The sequence below is a fragment of the Colletotrichum fructicola genome (assembly GCF_000319635.2).
Source record: "Colletotrichum fructicola Nara gc5 chromosome Unknown KSG_Nara_v1_contig05, whole genome shotgun sequence".
Classification (NCBI taxonomy): domain Eukaryota; kingdom Fungi; phylum Ascomycota; class Sordariomycetes; order Glomerellales; family Glomerellaceae; genus Colletotrichum; species Colletotrichum fructicola.
Genome location: NW_027094055.1, coordinates 1,285,349 through 1,306,377, shown reverse-complemented (window position 1 = coordinate 1,306,377; position 21,029 = coordinate 1,285,349). Strand labels below are relative to the sequence as shown.

The 21,029-nt window shown below is 51.1% G+C and overlaps 8 protein-coding genes across 8 annotated transcripts; 5 read left to right on the top strand and 3 right to left on the bottom strand.

Moving 5' to 3' along the window:
• Positions 1 to 33: 33 nt before the first annotated feature.
• CGGC5_v009027 (uncharacterized protein) lies at positions 34 to 622 on the top strand (the record flags this gene model as incomplete). Its single annotated transcript, XM_032037640.1, has 2 exons — positions 34 to 77; positions 136 to 622. The coding sequence occupies 2 exons, from the start codon at positions 34 to 36 to the stop codon at positions 620 to 622; spliced, it is 531 nt and encodes a 176-aa protein (XP_031883608.1).
• A 547-nt stretch (positions 623 to 1,169) lies between these two features.
• CGGC5_v009026 (uncharacterized protein) lies at positions 1,170 to 2,898 on the bottom strand (the record flags this gene model as incomplete). The annotated part of the gene is made up of 6 exons (XM_066152112.1): positions 1,170 to 1,724; positions 1,784 to 2,112; positions 2,162 to 2,257; positions 2,390 to 2,457; positions 2,511 to 2,762; positions 2,822 to 2,898. The coding sequence occupies 6 exons, from the start codon at positions 2,896 to 2,898 to the stop codon at positions 1,170 to 1,172; spliced, it is 1,377 nt and encodes a 458-aa protein (XP_066008340.1).
• Positions 2,899 to 3,545: 647 nt separating this feature from the next.
• CGGC5_v009025 (Vegetative incompatibility protein HET-E-1) lies at positions 3,546 to 4,831 on the top strand (the record flags this gene model as incomplete). The annotated part of the gene is made up of 2 exons (XM_066152111.1): positions 3,546 to 4,777; positions 4,813 to 4,831. 2 exons carry the CDS (start codon positions 3,546 to 3,548, stop codon positions 4,829 to 4,831), a joined length of 1,251 nt encoding a protein of 416 aa, XP_066008341.1.
• A 1,265-nt stretch (positions 4,832 to 6,096) lies between these two features.
• CGGC5_v009024 (uncharacterized protein) lies at positions 6,097 to 7,641 on the bottom strand (the record flags this gene model as incomplete). The annotated part of the gene is made up of 3 exons (XM_032037643.1): positions 6,097 to 6,889; positions 6,967 to 7,271; positions 7,327 to 7,641. The coding sequence occupies 3 exons, from the start codon at positions 7,639 to 7,641 to the stop codon at positions 6,097 to 6,099; spliced, it is 1,413 nt and encodes a 470-aa protein (XP_031883561.1).
• A 5,222-nt stretch (positions 7,642 to 12,863) lies between these two features.
• CGGC5_v009023 (uncharacterized protein) lies at positions 12,864 to 13,265 on the bottom strand (the record flags this gene model as incomplete). Its single annotated transcript, XM_032037645.1, has 2 exons — positions 12,864 to 12,888; positions 13,078 to 13,265. 2 exons carry the CDS (start codon positions 13,263 to 13,265, stop codon positions 12,864 to 12,866), a joined length of 213 nt encoding a protein of 70 aa, XP_031883560.1.
• Positions 13,266 to 14,497: 1,232 nt separating this feature from the next.
• On the top strand, positions 14,498 to 15,808 carry CGGC5_v009022 (uncharacterized protein; the record flags this gene model as incomplete). Its single annotated transcript, XM_032037646.1, has 2 exons — positions 14,498 to 15,433; positions 15,491 to 15,808. 2 exons carry the CDS (start codon positions 14,498 to 14,500, stop codon positions 15,806 to 15,808), a joined length of 1,254 nt encoding a protein of 417 aa, XP_031883480.1.
• A 969-nt stretch (positions 15,809 to 16,777) lies between these two features.
• Positions 16,778 to 17,827, top strand: RED2-5 (Dehydrogenase RED2; the record flags this gene model as incomplete). The annotated part of the gene is made up of 1 exon (XM_032037647.1): positions 16,778 to 17,827. The coding sequence occupies one exon, from the start codon at positions 16,778 to 16,780 to the stop codon at positions 17,825 to 17,827; it is 1,050 nt and encodes a 349-aa protein (XP_031883481.1).
• A 656-nt stretch (positions 17,828 to 18,483) lies between these two features.
• Positions 18,484 to 19,149, top strand: CGGC5_v009020 (uncharacterized protein; the record flags this gene model as incomplete). The annotated part of the gene is made up of 1 exon (XM_032037649.2): positions 18,484 to 19,149. One exon carries the CDS (start codon positions 18,484 to 18,486, stop codon positions 19,147 to 19,149), a length of 666 nt encoding a protein of 221 aa, XP_031883563.2.
• Between the last annotated feature and the right edge of the window lie 1,880 nt (positions 19,150 to 21,029).

Here is a 21,029-nt window from a genome sequence, read left to right as displayed (position 1 = left end):
GCCGTGTGCCCAGAAGGATGGCACGCCCACGGAATGACCACCTTCTCGAGCTTCACGAAAGCCTACTGTTGCGCACCGTAAGGCCCCCTCAACCGTTCTTCGCGGTTCCTTCATCACCTAACATGACCCCTCCAGCGGCGAAGACGTCTGGCCAGACGGCAGCCGCCCCAACTCCATCAACCATCCCATCTGCATCGGCACGCTCCACTCCCAAGACCACGTCACATACACCGCCGTACGCGTGGGCGAGGAGGAACCCTTCACCGCGGGCCTGCTTATCCAGCCCGCATGGGTGATCAGCTGGGACGAGACGGACAGGGCGACGCTGACGCCGACACCGCCTGGGCTTCCGGTGGGTGGGTATGTGGACCACTGGGTTCCGGGCGGCCCCGAGCCGACGGGTGATTTATGTCAAGACGCCACTTGTCGCGATCCGAGTCAAGGAGGGCACGCTCTTCAGCGGCAGATGATGATTCTGATTACGGTGCCTCCGATTGTGTTTTTCTGTGTCGTTGCGGGGTGTGGGTTGTGCTGCTTCTTTGAGAACCAGAAAAAGGCGAGAAGGAGGGCGGCGCGTGAGCAGCAGGCGCTGCGCGAGCAACAGGCGCAGGCGAGGTTGTAATTTTGAGGTGGGATAACATGGGACATCTGGATACTGGATATGGAAGATGCCTCGGCAGAGATGGTTGCGTATGGAAAAGATACTCCGCTCGTTTGTTTAAGAGGTCTTGATATTGCCAGTAACGAGATTGAGATTAGGACAGGCTTCTAGTTGCCGCCGGGTGGAACACATATCACGGAGAGGAAAGGGGGAAATTTACTGAAAACGTTGTCTGTATTGCATGATGTAACGTGGTTTGAGTTCATATGGATGTCCTTTGTCTTAACCCATCCATAGGCTACACCTAGTCCACTGCAGTACTTTGAATTAATAGAGAATACTGATTATATTTAAACTCATCTAATAATGAAGCTTGCTACTCAAGTTGGGTTTTTTAAATGGTTAGAGGAATACGCAGATAGCGTATAACTATTTCATTGTCATACTAAATGATGGAGTGCCTAAAAGCTTTCTAATGGAATTTGACTTTATCCAAGACGGGGGAAATAAGAACCCCCCGATGATATGAAGTTCTGTAGTTCCCTAGCAGTCGATAGAACAGCTCAGCTTAGTAGCGTCCATCAAACGCCTCTGGAACGACGACCCCTTCCTCCTGGCCATACGTCGTATCGCTCGTATATGTATACACACTAACTGACGCCAGCCCTAGCCCCCCAAGCATCAAACCCGCGTACACGATGGCTTGATGGAGAAATGAGACATATCTTGAATCGATCCCAAAAGCCGTGGCCGTGCCGAACGCTTGAACACCCTTAAAGTACCCGCTGTACCGGCCGAGCGTCCGCGGCTCGTTTGAGAAGGTGCTGTACACCCAGATCAAGAAGTTTTGGAAGATCGGGTATGAAGCGCCGAGAAACATGTAAAGTACAAAGGGGCCAGCGAAACGTCGGCCATCGGTCCAGTCGATGCCGATGACCGGACCGGCACGGTCAAAGTCGTTGGAGGCAAGAAAGGCCAGAAGAGCGATCCAGGTGCCGCCCATGATGACGGCAACGAAGGCGGCGGAGATGAAGGCGCGACGCCGACGGCGGCCAAAGATGTTTCCGTCGCATGTCCATGCGATGGCGGCTGAGCCGACCACCTGGATAGTCCAATAGCAAAACTGTTTTCACTTGTCAGCGTTTTCTCTTGCGGCGGGCGTGAGTGAGTGCATGATCTCACGTTTGCCAATGATCTTGTTCTCGAATTAAAGTAGAAGGAGTTGAACGACCCCGATAGCGACAGGTACATCTCGCAGCTGTAGATTGCTAACGTGATGAGGGTCATCCTCGGTTCTTTCAAGGTTAGAAACAAGCTCTTCAGTTCCCGGGACCAGGATTCTGCATCAAAAGAGGCTATTGGTCGCCCGTCGTTGCGTCTGATCTTGCTTGGATCTATCAGAAGAGCTGCCACGAATATCCCAGCGCACTCGAGACAGATGAAGGTGAGATATACCGCTGGCGGTACCCCCGATGAGGAGGTGTTGCTGATGTTGATTCCAAGGACAACGGCTATAACAACCCATTAGCGTGCACCATAACAGAGAAGAGAATCTTCTACCTGATCCAACGACAGAACCCAGAGCATTCAAAATCCACGTCGTCGCGATGTAGAAGCCCTTTTCAGACTCAATCGGGTAGCACGTGCAGATGTACCCTGATTGAGGTCAGCCATGCGTACCGATGTGACATCGTGCCCCTGAGGTGAATGCATTTCATGTCCTAGCACACCTCAGATTGAACGAGCCCAGAGCAGTCGGATTATTACCTTGAACGGCCCATAAAATACCAGCCGAAAGGCCTAACCAAGCACCACCGAATAACACGAACCATTCCCCTTCGCCTTTGTCTATCCACCTGGCCACATATCAGTCGGAATTGCAAATGGATTCAAAATATGTCACACCAACCAGAGAGAGCCGCAGTACACTGGATAGCCAGTAACCCCCAGCATCAGGGAATATCGAGGCCCGATCTTGTTGATCACGCCGCCACCAACAACTGCAGATGCACCAAAAAGGGTATAAAGAACGACATTAGCATCGTTGACAATCCCAATCAGCTCGGGCTGTTTTCCGCCGGCGCCGAGCCCTGTGATAGCGAGATAGGTTCCGGGATTGAGGAAAAGAACGATTCCAACCAGGACGGTCTGGAAAATTGGCCTGCCGTTGATCCTGGTCAGCTTTGGCACGAAGTTTCTGAGCATGCTGCATGGACTCACGAGCTGACGCGCCACTTAGACAGGTGCTGATGTTGTTCCTGCACAACAACCTCGCCGCTATTCTTGTTGCTGGACATTGTGGTCGCCGTCGACTTGAGGTCCGGGTCCAAAAGAACAGTCAGGCAGAATTGTCGTCGACGATATTTACTAGTAACCTGGGAAACTGCGGGCGAGGTAGTTTATCTTGCAGCGCCCACAGGGAGCCTGGCAATATGGAATGTCTAACAATCAATGGTTCTAAAGCGTCGCCGAGCGTTCAACAGTTCCAAATCTGAGTCAAGGTCTATCATGACATGTCTGTAGAGAACGTGGTGCGACGTTCGGTCCTCTCCCGAATAAGGCAAATGAAGTACCAGGTAGGCCGTGTCCCCCGTATCATGAGACAAGAACCCTCGCACCCTGCACTTCACCAGTATTCGGTCGGAAATCGGGTCTTACCAGCGATGAAATAACTTCATCACCACCATTGCCACCACCTGTGAATATTGATGTCCAGTTACGGCTCAACGTCTTTAACTCGTGTTATTGGCAGCCGGTGCCAGCTGTCGCAACAGACTGGATCTTTATGGCAACAACAACGTGGATCAGCGGGGGCTGACATGTGTGACTAAAGTCTTCCACGCCGCTCAAGACAGTGTTGCAAATCATTGGCCAGTCGAAGCCAAGGTACGAAGACGGCGTTCTGTATCTGTCGACCGCACTTGTTTCCCGAGGTCTCCACGCCATGCGCCTCATCAACGTAGATACCCTCGCGCTGGAAGAATTCTTCGGCGACGATGTACCCCGCTACGCGATCCTCTCCCATACGTGGGGCCCAGACGAGGTCTCCTTCCAAGACTGGAAGACCATGGCCGTCGCCCGCGAGAGGACAGGGTTCCAAAAGATTGAGCTCGCCCGGAGACATGCAATCAGCCAAGACATAGGGTACCTCTGGATCGACACCAACTGCATCAACAAAGATAGCTCGGCTGAGCTAGCTGAGGCCATCAACTCCATGTTCGCGTGGTACAGGGACGCCGAGATTTGCTACGCCTACCTCTCTGACGTCTCCGAGGCCGAAGACTACAATGAGGCCGCTTCCAAGGAAGCCCTTCTGTCTAGAGTATCCCAGAGTCAGTGGTTTACGCGCGGCTGGACGCTGCAGGAGCTTCTAGCCCCCCGCCAAGTCTTGTTCTTCTCCCGAGAGTGGAGACAAGTCGGCACGCGGAAGTCGTTAGTGGAAACCATCTCCAAAGTCACCGGTATCAGCACTGCATACTTGGTTTACAAGCGGAAGCGGATAGCGCCGATCTCCGGCGCCAGCGTCGCGGAGAGGATGTCTTGGCTATCATGTCGCCAGACTTCCCGCTTGGAAGATATGGCGTACTGCATGCTCGGAATCTTCGACATCAACATGCCGCTGCTGTACGGCGAGGGCTCGAGGGCCTTCACACGGCTGCAGGAAGAGATACTCAGAATCTCCACGGATGAGTCGCTCTTCTGCTGGTCTTGGAACGAGGATGATCCACCGTCATGGACGAGCATGCTGGCGCCGTCGCCACGTAACTTTAGGAACACGCGGGAGTACCATCCTGCAAGGGACGAATCCAGTCGGCCGGTGCCGTACTCGATGACCAACTTTGGCCTCTCCATCCAGCTTCCAATCATCCGACTTGCTGAGCTGCCCCGCTCGGACATTTGGCTTCGCCCATTTGAGTACATCGCCGTGCTCTCGGCAGGTACAACGGATGGGCATCTCGTCGGGATTCCTTTGGAAAAGACACAGACGTTGGACACTTACAAGGTTGTGCGAGACTGCCCGCGGCCTATTGCGCTGTGCTGGAAGAACCGTTTGTCGCTTAGGACGGATGGTGTAAAAGCGACTCATCTCGACATCTTTGTCCCTTCGAGGGGATTCGACAGCAGTGAGCAAGAATCTCGTCTTGCGTATCCTGACACAAAAAATAGTCTTGGCGAGTATGCGATCCTTCTTCTCATTCCAGTTTCCCCAGACTCAAGCCCTTCATCTGAGGGTTTCTCAGTTGAGAGTATTGATGCTATTCCGAGACATAGGAGGTCAAGAGCCGGATTTATTAGGATGAGGAAGTTTAAGATTGCGGGACCTCCATTTGAAGCCTCTCGGTCGTCCTCAGAAAGCTTCAACGCTACCGAAGCTCATGGAGCTCTGATCCGAATTTCTTTCAAATATAATGCTCATGCAATAAGCACGACGACGCTTTTGTTTGGGGTGTTAGTCAGTGAAGCCGGCGATAGAAGATGGTTTCATCGGGTGCTGGAAAACAATCGCCCGGGTGATGTTGAGTCAGACTTTTATTTCACGTTCCGGTCTCTGGAAAACCTTTTGGCGGAAGCAGCCGCTGGCTGGCAAGATCCGTCCAGGCCGCCTAGCGAGAAGTGTCTTGCGGTGGCTGAGACGATGTTAGATCAATGGCGGGAGGGATTAATTGTGAGGCTGGGCCCAGAGTTCCTTGTAGAAGCAAATCATTTGGAGACAAGTACGGCAGCTGCCCATTTTATATTACACACCCAGAGCTGATCTTAGCATACGGGCACTTAACTCTTTCCAGCAGGTGATGTGTTTCTGCTTCCAAACAAACTGAACTCAAGCATACGTGTGTAGAACTACTTTACGTGGTCGTAGATGATAAACAAAGTAATTACAAGAAGATAGTGATATGTATTGATGTCATGATTGGGTAAGAGACAAGACGACAACTCATCAGCCCCAAGGATTCCTCATCTGCCCCTGCAATGGTGGTCAGCGACGTGGACAGGGATCTCAGATCGCTTTTAGACTGACCTTGCCCATGCAAGTGAAGTAGGTTGTTGGTGGGGCTCACCGGGGCCTAATTCTGAGCTTATTTCATTGTGAGATGTCTTACAGGTTCATGCCAAGGTCTACTAAGGTCTTATGGAAAGCTTGAATTATCAACCTCCAATGTTCAGGGAACAGGCGACATGGAAAAACTACACCAGGCATCCGGAAATCTCTTCTTTACCAGATTTTGAGTACCATAATTAACGATCTAGTTCAGGATAAACCCTGCCACTATTGCCGGCTTCTCGTTGGTATGGTATAATAAGCTGTCCTCAGTCATGGTTTTCGATCACCTATGTTGTGCTTTGGGAAGCCACATTACGCAGGCTCACTTAGACCATTTATCATCGACACACACACACACACACACACACACACACACACACACATATACATATATATATATGGATTTGATACTCTGACAATATATACTCTCTGCCAAAGCTTTGTAGACCCTCTAACTGACAAATTCGAAAGCATAAGCGGTGTACTGATTGTCCGGATCGACAAAGAAGGTAACTTCATTGTTTGTGACGGTGTGCGTAACAGTACCAAGATCAGTAGGCGCGGGTCCTTCGAGCCACCAGTCGACGTGGTTAAAACGGAGTGTCCGGATCTTCACGGTCCCAGAAATGCCCACGGTGCTGAGACCAGTGACACGCACATCATAGACCCGGTCTCCAGCGGATGACTTGAGGCCGGTCAGGATCTTGACCGAATTGGCACTGCTGCCGCGCGTGGCGTAGACCTCGAAGAGGCGGTCTCCCGAAGACGTAGTCGCAACACGGTTGCCCGTCATGGAATGGGTGTAGTAGTTATACACCCACCACTGCGCAGCGCGGAAGTAGTTGCTCCCCGAAAAGTTAACCAGGCCGGCCATGCCGTTGTGGAGATTGGCCGCGCCCATGCCCCAGTGCGCACGCAGACTGGAGACGCCTTCTCGCTCAAAAGCGCCAATGTACCACGCACTGGCCGAATTGGTCTGGTCGCCGCCGTCGATGGCACCATACTCATTGACACTGACAGGCTTCATGGCCATGCCGCGCGCTGAGGTCATGCTCTTCAGGGCGTCCTGTGCATTGCGTGGAATGTAGGCGGAGCCGGTAGCGGTGAGGATGTGATAGGTGTACTTGTCTGGCACGGTGTTGGTCGATTTGACATGGTCAAGCCAAGCAGTCCATCGGGTGTTGCCTGTGGTTGGTGGTTGTGAGATGGATGGACCTAAGATAGGGACGTTGGGAAGTTCAGACCTAATCTTGGTTAGTGACTGTAGCTTGCTTTCACTATGTGGGCCCGAGTTAGATGGCTTTGGTGTCTTGGAACTCACTTGAAGCGCTGATACATGCGTGTCCACGTCTGCAGATACTGGTCGTACGAAGCACCCCAGAATTGAGGGGCATCGGGCTCGTTCCACAGATCAAGCTCAAGACCACTTTGAAGATTGTTGTTCTTGATGTAAGCAATCACCTGGGTCAGGAACGTGTCGAAAAACGCCCAATTGCCATTGTCGCCAGGCCAAGGAATGGTGCCCTGGACGCTGTCGGCACCCCAGAGGTCGTGGACGAGCAGCTGAAAGCCGGCACCGTGACTCCTTGCAGTCTTGTAATTCGAAGAGAAAGATTGCAGGCGGCCCTAGAGAAGCTTGTCAGATGATGGATCCGGCGTCAGGGGTTGACATCAAACATACCGTGAGCTGGCCAGAAGCGTAGCCTAGACTGGGAGAAGGAAGTTGAGCTCCGCCGGCACGGTTATAGATATATCCAGTGCCCACGGCGAGCTCCTGCGGGATAGCAGTGCTGGCAGAGCCATCTGCGTTGTCGGGAAGACCGTAGATGAAGCCTGAAGCTAGGTGCTGAGGAGTACCCGAGGTCTGGGCAAGGTTGACGACAGCGGTACCCTCGGCGCGTCTCTCCAGGCGTGTACCGTCGTGGGAACCCACGGCAGCACCAGCGACAAAATGAACCAATGCCAGAAGGCTGAAAAAGGTGGACTTGCCCTTCATGTCGTGTCTGATATAGGGGAATCTTCAAGAGTTGTCTTCACTATGAGGAGCTGGTCAAGGTGGCAAATACTAGCGACATTCTACGTGACTTTATAATAATTACTTCCAAAGGATCAAACCGCTGAGGCTTGACATTGCTCAGATAATATTAGATCTGTATCAATCGTCTATGATGTGAACGCACACTTGCATTGGCTCTCTTGTCATGCGACTTTTCCATTGGCGGAATCCCGCTTCAGTATGTACCTTCAGCTTCTTTGAACTGGTATGTGCCGGCTGACCCCGTGGGGTTGACTTCTGCAACAAGGGAAAATATATATGCCGTTCGATACACTTCAACTTCCGAGGGTGCAGTCTAATTGGAGCGGCTGCAGGTGTCAAGCTCGGGATCGCCGTCTCCCTGAGCAGTTCCCCGCATGATTGAGATAAGCTTATTGCTCCAGTTACTTGAGAACATTCGAGTGCCTCCAATATTGATTGCCCTAGGCCGGAAACATTGATCGGAGGTACACTTCCATTCAACCCTTGTCCTTACCTGTATCATTGAATCCCGCGCAATCGAAAGGTTGAGGGGGAAAGGACCGTGTTTTTACCTTCAGTCTGTATGGAGCGCTTGGACACATCGGCAAACGCCATTGCGACGATGTCGAAAATGCGACCATCCATTTCCGATGCGGATTACTCTTCCGTACCTCTTGAGTCTAATCTCTTCAACCATTGTGGCTCGAGATGCGGTCGCTGCAAGAAACATCAACGCTCTAAGGCCGCCAAAAGCTCAGGCGACCGTCCTCTTCTGCCTTTATCGAACGCCTACAATGAGCGACGCCTCAGAGAAGGTGCCCTAGAGTGGATAGTAGAGTCACACCCTCTTATACAATTATGGGATTTGGGTTGTTGTTGTGTTTCTTTGGCAGTGAAAATTCGTTTCTAGTTTGATCATGAACGAGGAGCGGCGTTGAAAGTCCGATGGATCTGGGTCGTTCACCTCAGCTTTAACATGAGGTATCGGTGTTAGGCCGGTGTCACGTCAGCCGGAAGTTGCGAGAGAAAGCTTTAGTGATGACGTGTCAATTCAAGGTGCAACCTCAACCTGTGTTATGTATGCTAATGATTTCAAAGCTACCGGTGCTTAGGCATATCACGCTTGTCCTTTTTGTTGCTAACGGCGTCTGGGGCTTCCAGAGCTTCGGCTATAGCTGGATCCTGGTAATAACGCACAACTGAACAGGAACTTACAACTAACTATCGTGCACCCTTGGGTTCCACGAACGAGTCGAGAAGCTCCTCCTAGTTGGCGACAGACACAACTTTAGCCGTTTCCATCTCTCCAGAACGTCAGTGAAATTCGCTTAAGTTGCTTATGCAGGCAGGCTGATAAGTGCGGAACTTCCGGAGTCTGCAGCTTGACACGGCTGCAGGAATATCTGAGTCTGCCACCCATTTCCCCAGGATCGTAGAGGGCCACAGGGGCTTCTAGAAAGTAGATTTCGGCATCCCTGAGCCCGCGATTCCCGACATCGATCCGCATCTTCCATTCGTAAGCCTTAGATGCAGTGTTGTCTACCGGAAAGCGTCCTCCGGCTCGCAATCAAAGCAATTGTGGCTGATAAGCTGCCAGGAGTCCTCAGTGAGTGACTTAACCTTTGGCTGATGAGGCGAGACAAGGAGTTTAATCTCTAGCCTGCCGAGATTTCCGGTCACGCGTGTTATTTTCGCGTCTGAATCGTCATATAACAGGTCCTGGAGGAGCCGGCTAGCAACGTATAGAGAATTACCGGATGCTTTGGCCATCATATACATCAGCGTTGAAATATCGAGGACGAAAGTGCCGGATTCCGACATTGCCATGCACGCGAAAGCCTCGGCTCGGAGCGATGAACCATGTATTGTTTCTTCACGGATATGGCCTATTCGGAGCTTCTGATGTTCTTTGATATAAACTTACGTGAATCTGTCAGCTTATAGGCCTGTTTAGCCCCTTCACCAGCACTGGCACAGTTTCAATTCGAATTCAGAGGGGAGGGGTGACCTTGACCAGATCGATGGCTCTTCAATCCACAACAACTGCGAGGGCGGCCTCACAAACTGGAATTCCTGGGTCGGCAGCGCTTCCTTGAGCTCTTCGGTCTCGACCACCCCAACTCTTCCAGAAGTTTACTGAGGCAACCGGCGCTAAGGGGTTCAAAGAGCTTTGCGAGTTCAATTGCAAATGCGTCTATTGTCCAGTGTCATCCTGCCTATGCCAGGCAGTCAGCAAGCCCAAGGCATTAGAGGCGGGCGAATTTCTTGCCGAGGGAAGGAGCGAGAACTACTTTGGCTTGTGCTCTTGGGCTTGTAACCACGGCTACTGCCAATCAGAGTACTGCTCTCCAACCCAGCACCCGACGATTGTACCAAAGGTCTCCGACTTACTTCCCCCAGCGTGCACAGCCGGAAAAGGTGATGGGGCCTTGGGTGGGCTTTGCTCATACGCCTGCGACTATGGCTTCTGCCCTTGTCTTACGTGCACATGCAACGATAAATGGGGACTCCATCAGCCGCCTACAGCAGGGAACCCATCAGTCTCTGCGCTCAGCGTGGCCAAAGACCACGGCCTATGTGACTTTGCGTGCTCTCGGGGCTAGAGCCCAGACGCAGCTTGTACGCTTGGGCACGCGGTGACCCGGATGGCAAGTGTCAATCGAGCGATGTCACATTTTCCCGCGAAACAATGAGAGCGGTATGAACCTTATCGTAACCCCGTTTTGAGAGCAGGCACGATATTTGGCAACGGAACGGTGCAATTGCATTCCGCTACACGATGGCCCAAATTGATGCAGCTTAAAATTGCTTTTCCTGTATCACGGCACAGTCCAATGAACGCCAGTTTTTCCCGCTTTATCTTTCTAATGATCAGCATGTTTTCCCAACCTCCGCCTGTGTCCAGATCGATTGGATGATCAACGAGGCGTTGGTGCTTCGTTTGGTGTTGGTCATTTCGGGAAGGCGGTTAAATGACTTGTTGGTCGAGCTGAATTACTGTGCCGCTTAACTAGTGGCGAGAGTTTCTCTGTTGTACCCCAACGCCAAGTTGAAAATTTCCTTGTCTGTACTCGTCCCCGGTCGTTGCAACATCTGGCCCATGTATTAAGGGAAGGTAGCATCTCAGTAGCCCTGCAACTCCCTATGCACCTTTCTGTCTGAACAACGATAGCGGTGTAAATGGCACAAGCCCTCACAGCATGCAGTCCGACGCTAGTTTCTACTCGACGATTTAAAACCGCAACTACTCGTTTGGCATTATCTCGGCTTTCTCTCGCCCCAAGGTGCTCCACAAACTTTTCAAACCCCACTCGCGACAGTTGACAGTCTCCTACACAAAGGCCATGGCGACCGTAGTATCAACGGCAACGACGGCGGCGACGATAACAACAGATACACCTATTCCTTTGACAACTCCCTACGTTGTTCCTTCTCACTGTTCGACACGCCGTAGATGGGTACATATCGGACCAAGCGAGTCTACTGTCGAGGCACTTGTATTTCATCCCACTGATGCTGCGTATCAACACTCGTGTCAACCTTCTGGCTGGACTAGCCCCCCCCATGTATGGAACACAAGCCGTTCTAAGTCCAGCCGTTTGCCCAGAGGGATGGCACGCCCATCAGATGACCGTCTTCGACCAAGAGCTACCTCTCACCTCTGCATATTGTTGCGCAGCGTAGGGTCTACCCCATTCGTTACTCGAAGCTACCAATGTTCAGTCGACTGATTCACGAGTCTCACTAGCGGCGAGGTATTTTGGTCAACCGGCGACCAAAACTACAACATCCTCTATCCCGCCTGCGCTGGGCGCCTGAAAAAGCAAGATCAGAAGACATATACCGGCGTCGTTCTTGATTCAGAAATACCTTTCACAACGGGTCTGCTCATACAGCCTGCTTGGAGAATTGCATGGGAGAAATCAGACCAGGCTGTAATGACGCCGTCCCCTCCTGACCTCCCATCGGGGGCTTCAATAGCATCCTGGATCCCGGGTGATCCTTCGCCGACGGTCGAGATACCGGAGAATTGCGACGCTACATGTCGCGATCCGACTCAGGGGGGTAGGGCATGGGGTGAAAAACTCATGGCCATCATCATCGCTACCCCATTGACTTTCGTTCTAGTCATGGGGGGCTGCACAGCGTATTGTTGTATCAGAAACAAACAGAAGAGAAGAAGGAGGGAGGCACGATTAGCGCAGCAAAAAGACAGAAGCTAGGCTAGATCAAAAGATCACATTGGCATCGTTATGTTCCCCATGTAGTAAAGACTTTCATCATGAGACACAAGTCCGTTCCCGATTCACTCACGTCTTATGCCGCAGTATTGTGCATCAAACTCAAATTTCCAAACTAAACCTTTCCTAACAGTAAATACAACCCTCTTCTATATGATCTCAACATCATCTTTGACAACCTGGAGTTTTGATGATCAACGACGAGAACCGCCCGCCCTGCCCCTAGCTGAATTTCCTTGAGCAGCAGTCGCCGGTCTGAAAACCTGTACCGGAGGCTGTCTACTCTGATACGGAAGTTTGACGTGATATGCGAATTCGTCACGGGCGTTCCGAATTGGAGTTCCAATATTTGGGTTGTACTCTAGGGCCACCTCGCAGTCCAAGAAGCGTTGATTCGGTGGCATGTCTGCCATTGCAATCGGGCACACATCTACTCTTCCAGGGCTGTATCTGAAGCCGATCAAGTCGTGAAAGCCCTCGCTGTTCTGGACTGCTGGCAGTCCACCCACATGCCGGGGGTCATGAGTCTCCCAAGAAATGTACCCCGCGCGATGAAGACGATAGAACCATTGCGCGCTATGTCAATTTAGTTTCATTTCCACAGGTTCCATCAAAAGGTGAGAATGTGATGTTACTTACGTAAAGTCGCGGCAGCCATTTGGATGCTCTTTCAGGTCCTCCGATCGGCCTGATCCACCTCTTCTAGAGGTGAATGAGGACGGTGCGGCTGGAACAAGCGATTTTGCTACAATGACGTATCTGAAAGGTAGCAAACAATTGGCCTCTCGTAGGAAATCTTTGACTGTGAGACCACTGCGGAGGGTCCGAAATCAAAAGTGTGCTATAGCGCTGTTTGATATCTGTTGGTTATTGGCCATCGGCTTCAACGTCACTCTCGGGCAAGTCAATGAGCCCTCGGGATGCTCCACCGATGCTCGAACACTGAGACAAAGTTTCCTGCTACCCCCCCCGATAGTATGGGATTCTATGTGAAGATCGCGAATGTTAGCACATCTCGTCCTACAGTGAGCTGCATTTAAGAACCAGAGAATAATACACGGTTAACATATGCCGAAGTGATAGCAATACCAAGAGCTGAGCGTTGGCTTTGAGTGGAGATTTTGGGCCCTTTGTCAAGAAAATGTGTCCAGTAGTTAAGGAAAATACCACTTACTCTGGGTCGACTGTGAAGTGGAAAACCCAATGGTTCTTTTTCTTTCCCATTTCCCCCTTGGATGGATCTGCAGTATTGCCTGGGTTGGGCATAAGGACTTCCACGATAGTTGCTGTGACCTCTGCATTTTCCATGAGCCTTTGAAGAGCCTCATCTGATGTATCTTGCGTGGGCTTTCGTCCAAACATGCTGACTCAATGGGGGTTTGTGTCTCGCAGTATATTGCCAAGGATACAATAGATAGTCGTCGTCCGAAGTCTCAGGACTTTAAACAAAATGAAAAGTAAGAATTTGAACAAAAGGTTAGTCCGTAAAAAATGGGCTTCTGCGAAGGACTTTCGAGGTGATGAGCAGTGTTGATGAAGTCCCAAGATCTTCCAGGCTTTTGCATTTATACCTAGAAAGATCTTCGGTCATACTGTGACGATTGTGTCCAAAATCCGATTGCCAGAGTTGTTGTAGGAAGCGCTTCCTGAACCGGCGCTTGGTTGACATGGCGCTTAGGAGAAGAGGGCTATCCAGGAAGGAGTGCTTGGTCTTACGACTGTTGGACGGGCTGTTGCTTGTTGGCTCGGCCGGGCGACCAAAGACCCAAACGGCCGGCCACGCAATGCGGAGCCATGAATTGAACCATCAGATGCTGCTCTTACACCACTGAATGTAACCTTCATCCCTGAAAACTTCCAACGGACTACTTAACTTATCAAAACGCCGCCTCCTTACACACGTATGGGCGCCTACCACTTGGTTGCTCCAACATAGCGCATAGATGGGACGTTCCAGTATTGTGACCTTCGACAGGGCCCTGCTCCGCCGCTATTGCGACGTGGCTAGCGCCGATCAATCAGCCAGAGATATCTTGGGATGGATGAGGAAAGCCATAACCAACAAATGGCGGCATCGACTACATCAAGTGATTCCGATTGGCTAATGCAATTCCGGCCCGAAGATGTTAAGCGCTTACAGGACTGAAATTGGAAAAACCCACCGGAAGCGCGACATGGGGCTTCGCCAACCAACCGAATCTTCCCAGGATGGAAGTATTCTCAGCATCTAGTTCAATCATCGCATGTTCTTTGAGTACAGTAGTGCCAAGTGGGACGGGCGTCTGTAAGAATTGGAAGGGGAGCGATGTCTACTGCTTCGAAGAAAGAGTGAGTTGACTTGAAAAAAAGCCAAGAGTAATTTTCCCAAGGGATGGTTGTGGCGACGAACCCACAACCCCAGCGATGTCCATGTAAGCGCTGGGTGAGTGTGCACAGTAGATTCGACCTACACCTTACCCCGCACTGTCAGGTATCCACACCTCATTCAATGAGGTGTACCTGGCAAAACCCCGACAGTTTTCCATCCCACTGCTCTTCGAGAACCATCACACTATCGGCACGATACCAGGGCATATTTTTTTCCCGCCCACGAAATGGATATCCCTTCTGGCTGGAAGCCTGATCACGAAGAAGTGCTCCAAAACACGGCGCAGAATGTCGCGGAATGCTCAAAAAGGCCGTATTACGACAATTTGCGAGGCTTCCGCTTTTCTCCGAAAAGCCTGCCGGCGGACGTGTTCGTTTGGGTAAAGTACGGACATGAGAGCGATTCTCTGAGAGCAGAGGCCAACACGCAGTATTACGTACACGAACAGCTATCCAAGATGGATGAGGGAGCTAGGCAGCGATTCCATGTCCCGCGAGTTTTTGACTTCATCGACACTGAGCTCGACGTCAAACTACACGGCTTTAAAAATCCGCGGTTGCTTCCTTACGGCATTATTGTGATGGAATACGTCACGGGCACCTCCGTGGCCCAAATCTCAAGCGATATCAGACCAGACCCTCTTATAGCAGTACGTGCTGTGCTTGAGGAAACGAGGAGGAAAAGCGAACAGGCTGCTTTACTACGGCATCATGAAAATCAAGAGCGGGAACAGGGAAAGTTAGAGTCTGCTGTAGTGTCTTCTGAAGACCAATCTGCAGACAAGAGCGGCGAACACTCAACCAAAACAGAAGGATCGGCTGAACCGACTACTTCAGAGACGCACAATGAGCGCCAGGCTCATGGACAGGAGACGCCAGGGCTCGCTGCATCGCCTCCCCAAGAACAGCATGCAGAGCAGAGTTCCGGCAAAACTGAATCATCAGCTGAAGAAATTGCCGAAAAGGAAGCTCCCTTCAAGAACCGGGTCGCAGATGCAATCTCCTTCCTTCTTTCATTTCCACCCCCCAGCGATGTCAGCCCTGGGCCTGTCGGGGGCGGCCTTATCAAGAACTGGGCTTTTGGCAAGGACGATTCCGATGCACCGAGAGAGTTTGCAAACTTGGAAGAACTCAACGAGTTCGTAAACAAAAAAATCGTCGAGGTATGTTTGGCATAGCCATATGAGAAACAACAAGACACTGACTGGTTGTCTCTCCAGGGACGGTCAGATATGATCCAGGCCAACCTTGTCCCTGAGGGTCTGAAATTGTGTTATTGCGACCTCAACCTACACAACTTCATCATGGAGGACAGAGAGAACCCAGACAGCAGGATCATCATCATCGACTTTGAACACGCGAACTTTCTCCCGCATAGCTTCCTTACTTGGGAGATGTGGAAAAAACGCGAGTTCGACATGGAGGAACGCGTCAGACTCCAGAGCAACTTGACATTGAGCAGGGACAATGTTTATGCCATCCACGAACTTTGTCGAGTGGTCACTCGGCAGTGGGACGTCACTGGTTACAAGGACTGACCATCAGCTACAACATAACATGGTTAGGCTTGATCACAAAACAAATAGCGTAGCCCTGTAGTGAAATAAATTCTCTGGACATATACCTTGTCTTCGTGACGTGCTTGGGGCCTTGGGCTTGTAAATTGTAATACGATTGAGCATAATCATATGACTGGAGCGCTTGAGGTGACATATGATACGGGCTGTGTTGGTTCCTGTAGCTCCTGCTCCAACAATGGCAATGTCAGACTGCTCTCTACGTTGGGTCATTATGGTCATTGTCGTCGCTTTCGTCGCTTTCGTCGTAGTCGTCGTACTCGTCGTACTCGTCGTACTCGTGTGCTCAGGCGGAGACCCACATATCATGTGACACTCTTTCCTCCGTAATCGCTACTATCGTCTCTAATAGTAATAATTTAGTACATACGAAATATAGCCGCGCAGACACAGGGAAATTAGGCTGTCTTAGGAAAAAGGAAAAGGCAGAAAATAGCAATCGCTTTAATGGTTTTTCTCGTCCACAGTCGTTTTATCAATGTCAGGTCTTTTGCAAGATTTCAAGATTAATTAGTAGAGGTCAGGCTCCCATGGTCTACATCCCACATCGTGCTGGTCAAGCGGCGAGAGCAGGCAGTGACAGTGGAACCCGAACCGAGCCCGGCTCCAACAGGCATCCGTATTGGGAAGAAAGTCGCCGACGAGCCCTGTCCGCGAAACCGCGCTATTCCAAAGGTGGTTGAAACTTGCCGGGGTCATCGGGACTGCTGTGCGATAATCAGACAGGAGTTGAAGTGAAGAAAGAACCGAGGAATTAGCAAAACGATGAGAACTTGACATCATGTGCGAGGGTTGTCCGGCAGGCAAGTGACAATATTAGATATAAATTAGAGCATATGCACTCAAACGTAACGAAAGGATGCGTCTCATCATCCAGTCAATCATCACATCTCAACATCTTCGTCTTACTCTCTTTACCGCACAATCATCATGGCTACTTTGATTGAAGGAGCTATCAAATCCCTAAACATCATTGTTGGCGCAGTTTTGAACCCGGCTCTTTCAGCATCAGCCCTTGCGTTTTTAATGTACGGTCCGCCTCATCTCGTCACCCAAGTCACCGAATCAGATGTCGTCCAGCGCTGGATTGGTGTTTGGGGCCTCAAGACAGTCCTCAAGATCTTGGTCGCTCTTGGAGTAGGTCGCGTCTTGAACCGCATCCAGAATCTTCGTGCAACCAATAATTGGAGCCTTTTCGTACGTGGAAATTGGAGCTGGTCTGAAGAAATTGCCGTCGTCACTGGCGGCTGCAATGGGATCGGGAAAGCCATCGTCCTGGCCCTTGTCCAAAGAGGCTTGCGAGTCGCAATCCTCGATGTAGCGGAACTACCCTCGGAGCTTCAAAAGATCGACACTGTCTTCTACTGGAAATGCGACATCTCCTCGGCTTCTGCTGTGGCGAAGGCTGCAGATAGCATCCGAGAGATGGTCGGCCACCCCTCCATCCTGATCAATAACGCTGGCATGGCGAATCGAAGCTCCATCCTCGACTTGGCTCCAGAGAAGGCGTCAAAACTCTTTGGGGTAAACCTGATGGCACTCTGGTATACGACTAAGGCATTCTTACCGAGTATGATACTGAAGAATAAGGGACATATCGTCACAATCGCGAGTATGGCTTCTTTTATCTCGCTACCGACAGCCGTTGATTACTCGGCCTCAAAGGCAGGCGCTCTGGCATTTCACGAAGGGCTTACATGCGAAATCAAGCATATTTATCGATCGCCAGGTGTGCTGACGACGGTGGCCCATCCCACGTGGGTGGCCACTGATATGACGAAGGATGACAAGAAGGCGATTCAGCGTGGCGGCACCAACAAGATGATGAAGCCTGAAGACGTGGCGAAGGTTGTCGCAGACCAAATCTTCTCCCGTCGCGGCGCTCAGCTCATTATCCCGTCCCGAGCTTCCTGGCTCTCGGGGTTTCGAGGATTGCCAAACTGGTTCCAGGAGATCATCCGGGACTCAATTGGAAAGTAGGTCTAGGGTACAGTAAGGATAACACAGATTGTGGGGCGGCAGTCGATTGTCATCTAGCAATAGTGACCACATTCCGCACAACTTCGATGACATCAGTGCAATTAATGAATCACCGATACGATATAGTCTGTTTCGTTTCCCTTCAACCTTGAAGCCATGATCAAGGGGCGTTGGGTGTTGGTCCTGGACTGTTGGTGGAAATACTTCCCCTGTCTGTCTCCACAACAGCTGCCCTGTCTTGCTACTTATATCGTCCCACTTCGCTGTTCCTACCATGATTCTTCTCCCCTTTATCCTCTCGCCATCTCGACCGCGATATTGTTCAGTTGCGCTGTCACACCCGACGACAAGTCCGCCCTTATCACCTCCTCCTCCCTGAGAGTTAGTCATCTCACTGCAATTGTAATTGAGCTTAGAACGCTCTGTGGGCCCCTCAGTATCCATCTCTCATGCCTAGGACAGCCTGCGACGGGTGCTATCGTAGAAAGGAACGATGTCTCTTCGACGCTACTGAGCACCAGTGTCGCCAATGCAGGCTTCTAAGAACAAGGTGCTCCTTCGAGCGACGGAAGCGGCGTATGGGTCGCCCGCCTGTGGCTCAGAAGGTCCCGTATGGCAGTTGCGGGATTCTCAGTTTTGAAATCGACGACACGCCAATGCACTCAGACTTCGAAGACTGTGCTACACAGTACAGCGGCATCCATAGTGTAGGGATATTCGACATTGGGAATAACCAGAACATCAGGGGCGTCGAGAAGTATGTGGCCAATGAGGCTGACGAAATCGACGACGCGGAGGAGGCGGACCTCACTGTTGCGACTTGCGAGAGAACCGACGTCGAAGCTGATACAAGCGATCTTACGGAGCTGCTTCATCCACAATCTTGCAACAATATCTTTCGCTCCTGTGGGACGTTCGGATACGCTCTCACAGGCCTGTACAACATCGCGGAGGTTCTCTATGACTGCAACCTCCCTTTACAACTGCCCAGTCCGGAACGCCCTTTGGTAGCCAAACGGCAGCAGCATCTTCACCGTGTCCTGTCAGATCAGCAGGCGTTTTACAGCTATCATAGGCATTTTATGATTGGCCCCAGCTTCTCCGACAGCTTTGGCGGCGCGATAACGGTCGTTTTCGCCCGTTCGGGCGGTGTTCTCCTGGATGCTTACCTGGCTGCCCTAGCCCTGTGGGATGCCCAGCACAATAGAATGAAAACTCTTGACGAAGTAAACCCTCGCGAAGGATCCAAATGTCTCAAGCAATTGCAAGCAGCCGCCATCGTCGATGCACACGATGCTGCCGCCATTATCATGCTCGGATAGGTCTTAGTCGTCTACCATATTATCCTCTTGGGCACATCCGCACATGCCATTCTTCGGCAATCACTTCTATTGGTCAAGGACTGGCTTCCCCCGCTGCTCGCTCAGCCCTGCCTATACCCTATCACCATTACTTCAATACTTGTCGACACGGTCGAGTGCCTCGTAAAGCGAGAAACACCTGTTATTCAGCCCCCACGCGACGACTATTCTACGGTGGATAGAACTTTCGGACTCTGCAGTGGTCTCATCTATTCTCTATGAGCTCTGCATGATAAGCTACGAAGACAAGAAGTCAGCTTGTGCTGATTCGGTGTTATTAGACAATTTCACAAATATAGGTACGCTTTGGGAAACGCGGTAAGGAACGGGCCGACCTTGAGAGCCGGGTGCGCGGTTGGGAGCCAGCACCCTGTACTACTTTCTTCAACCAATTTAGTCGACTAGAAGCTTCGGCAATGATGCTATAAGCTCGTGTATACCGTCTGGCGACGCTTCTCCTTATCCATCGTCTCCAATATCCGCTCGGCGTTGAAGATGATACTGCGTCACGATTGGCAATGAACATCACAGCCGGGCTGGAGTGATTTATCGAGTGGGTGCTGGTGGACGTGAAGAGGCTCCCAATAGGGTTGCCTCTCTTAGTTTGTTCTCTAGAGATTGTTTCTCCGAGTGAGCGAGTAATCAAATATGTGTCTCCAAACACCGCTGGAGACTCGGGCTACGGAACGAAGCTCAAATGTTTCGCGAACCTTGTAAAGGCGGCGAGAGACGATAGGTATCGCGGTTTGTGGTTTGTGGTTTGTGGTTTGTGGTTTGTGGTTTGTGGTTTGTGGTTTGTGGTTTGTGGTTTGTGGTTTGTGGTTTGTGGTTTGTGGTTTGTGGTTTGTGGTTTGTGGTTTGTGGTTTGACCTGGTTGAGGATGGATTGCACATACCGGTGCTTCCTTAGAAGTCTCTGGTTGAGATGAATCTGACCGAGTATTCCTAATGCGAGCTATAGATTTTAAGCATCGAACATCGCTCAGTCAACTACAGCATAAATGGATGCAATCCTTGTTTAATAGATCGAAATGATGGCTGCTGCGCCAGCCAAATGTATCTATGGAGATCAGGGAGACGCTTCACGCTCCCCATCTACTATTACTCAGTACTCATCGTGACCACACGAAGTGAAACAGCCGCGGACCACTACGCCAATCTACAGCTAGGCCTTGATTAATAATATCTGCACTAGACGGCGATCCTGGTGATTTCTCAGCTGGTTCGAGATGACAAGGAAAAGGTTGACGGGTCTCAGCCTCGGTCAGCATCAGAACGCCAGGGTGCAGGCTAGCTCCTAACGAAACTCAAACAAAGGAGTCCGTCACTCAGTTTTGGTTCTTCCGATAAGGGAGCCGAATTGGGTGTTAAAAGCTGCGCTGGCTGTTGACAACTACCTGGTCCTGATGAATTTCATTCTCAATACAAGTCTTACGACATTTATCCCGGCACTCGGCATCTTCTTGGTCCTGAGAGCAACGCCGTGGCCATCCAACTAGGACAAGACACATTGTACGGACGCGACTCTTGGAGCCTCAGGACCTACAGTCGAGGCTCAGTCTACTACAGGACTTTTTACAGAGTTTTGCTATCCGCGCAGATAGTGTAGAGCCTGATTGACAGACTGATTATTCAAGGACTGTAGATGTCGTGTGCATCACCGAAGGTCTAGACTTCCTTTTTGATGATGGATCTGCGGCGCCTGGTAGCCGCCCTCCACGGCATCTTCTCGCAATTCGCGCAACCTGCCCACACGCGTCATTGAACCAGTCCTTGTGCTCTTTGTGCCGCCCGTTCTGTTCTAATTTCTCCTGTAGGTGCGCGAAGTCTGTATCGTTCCAA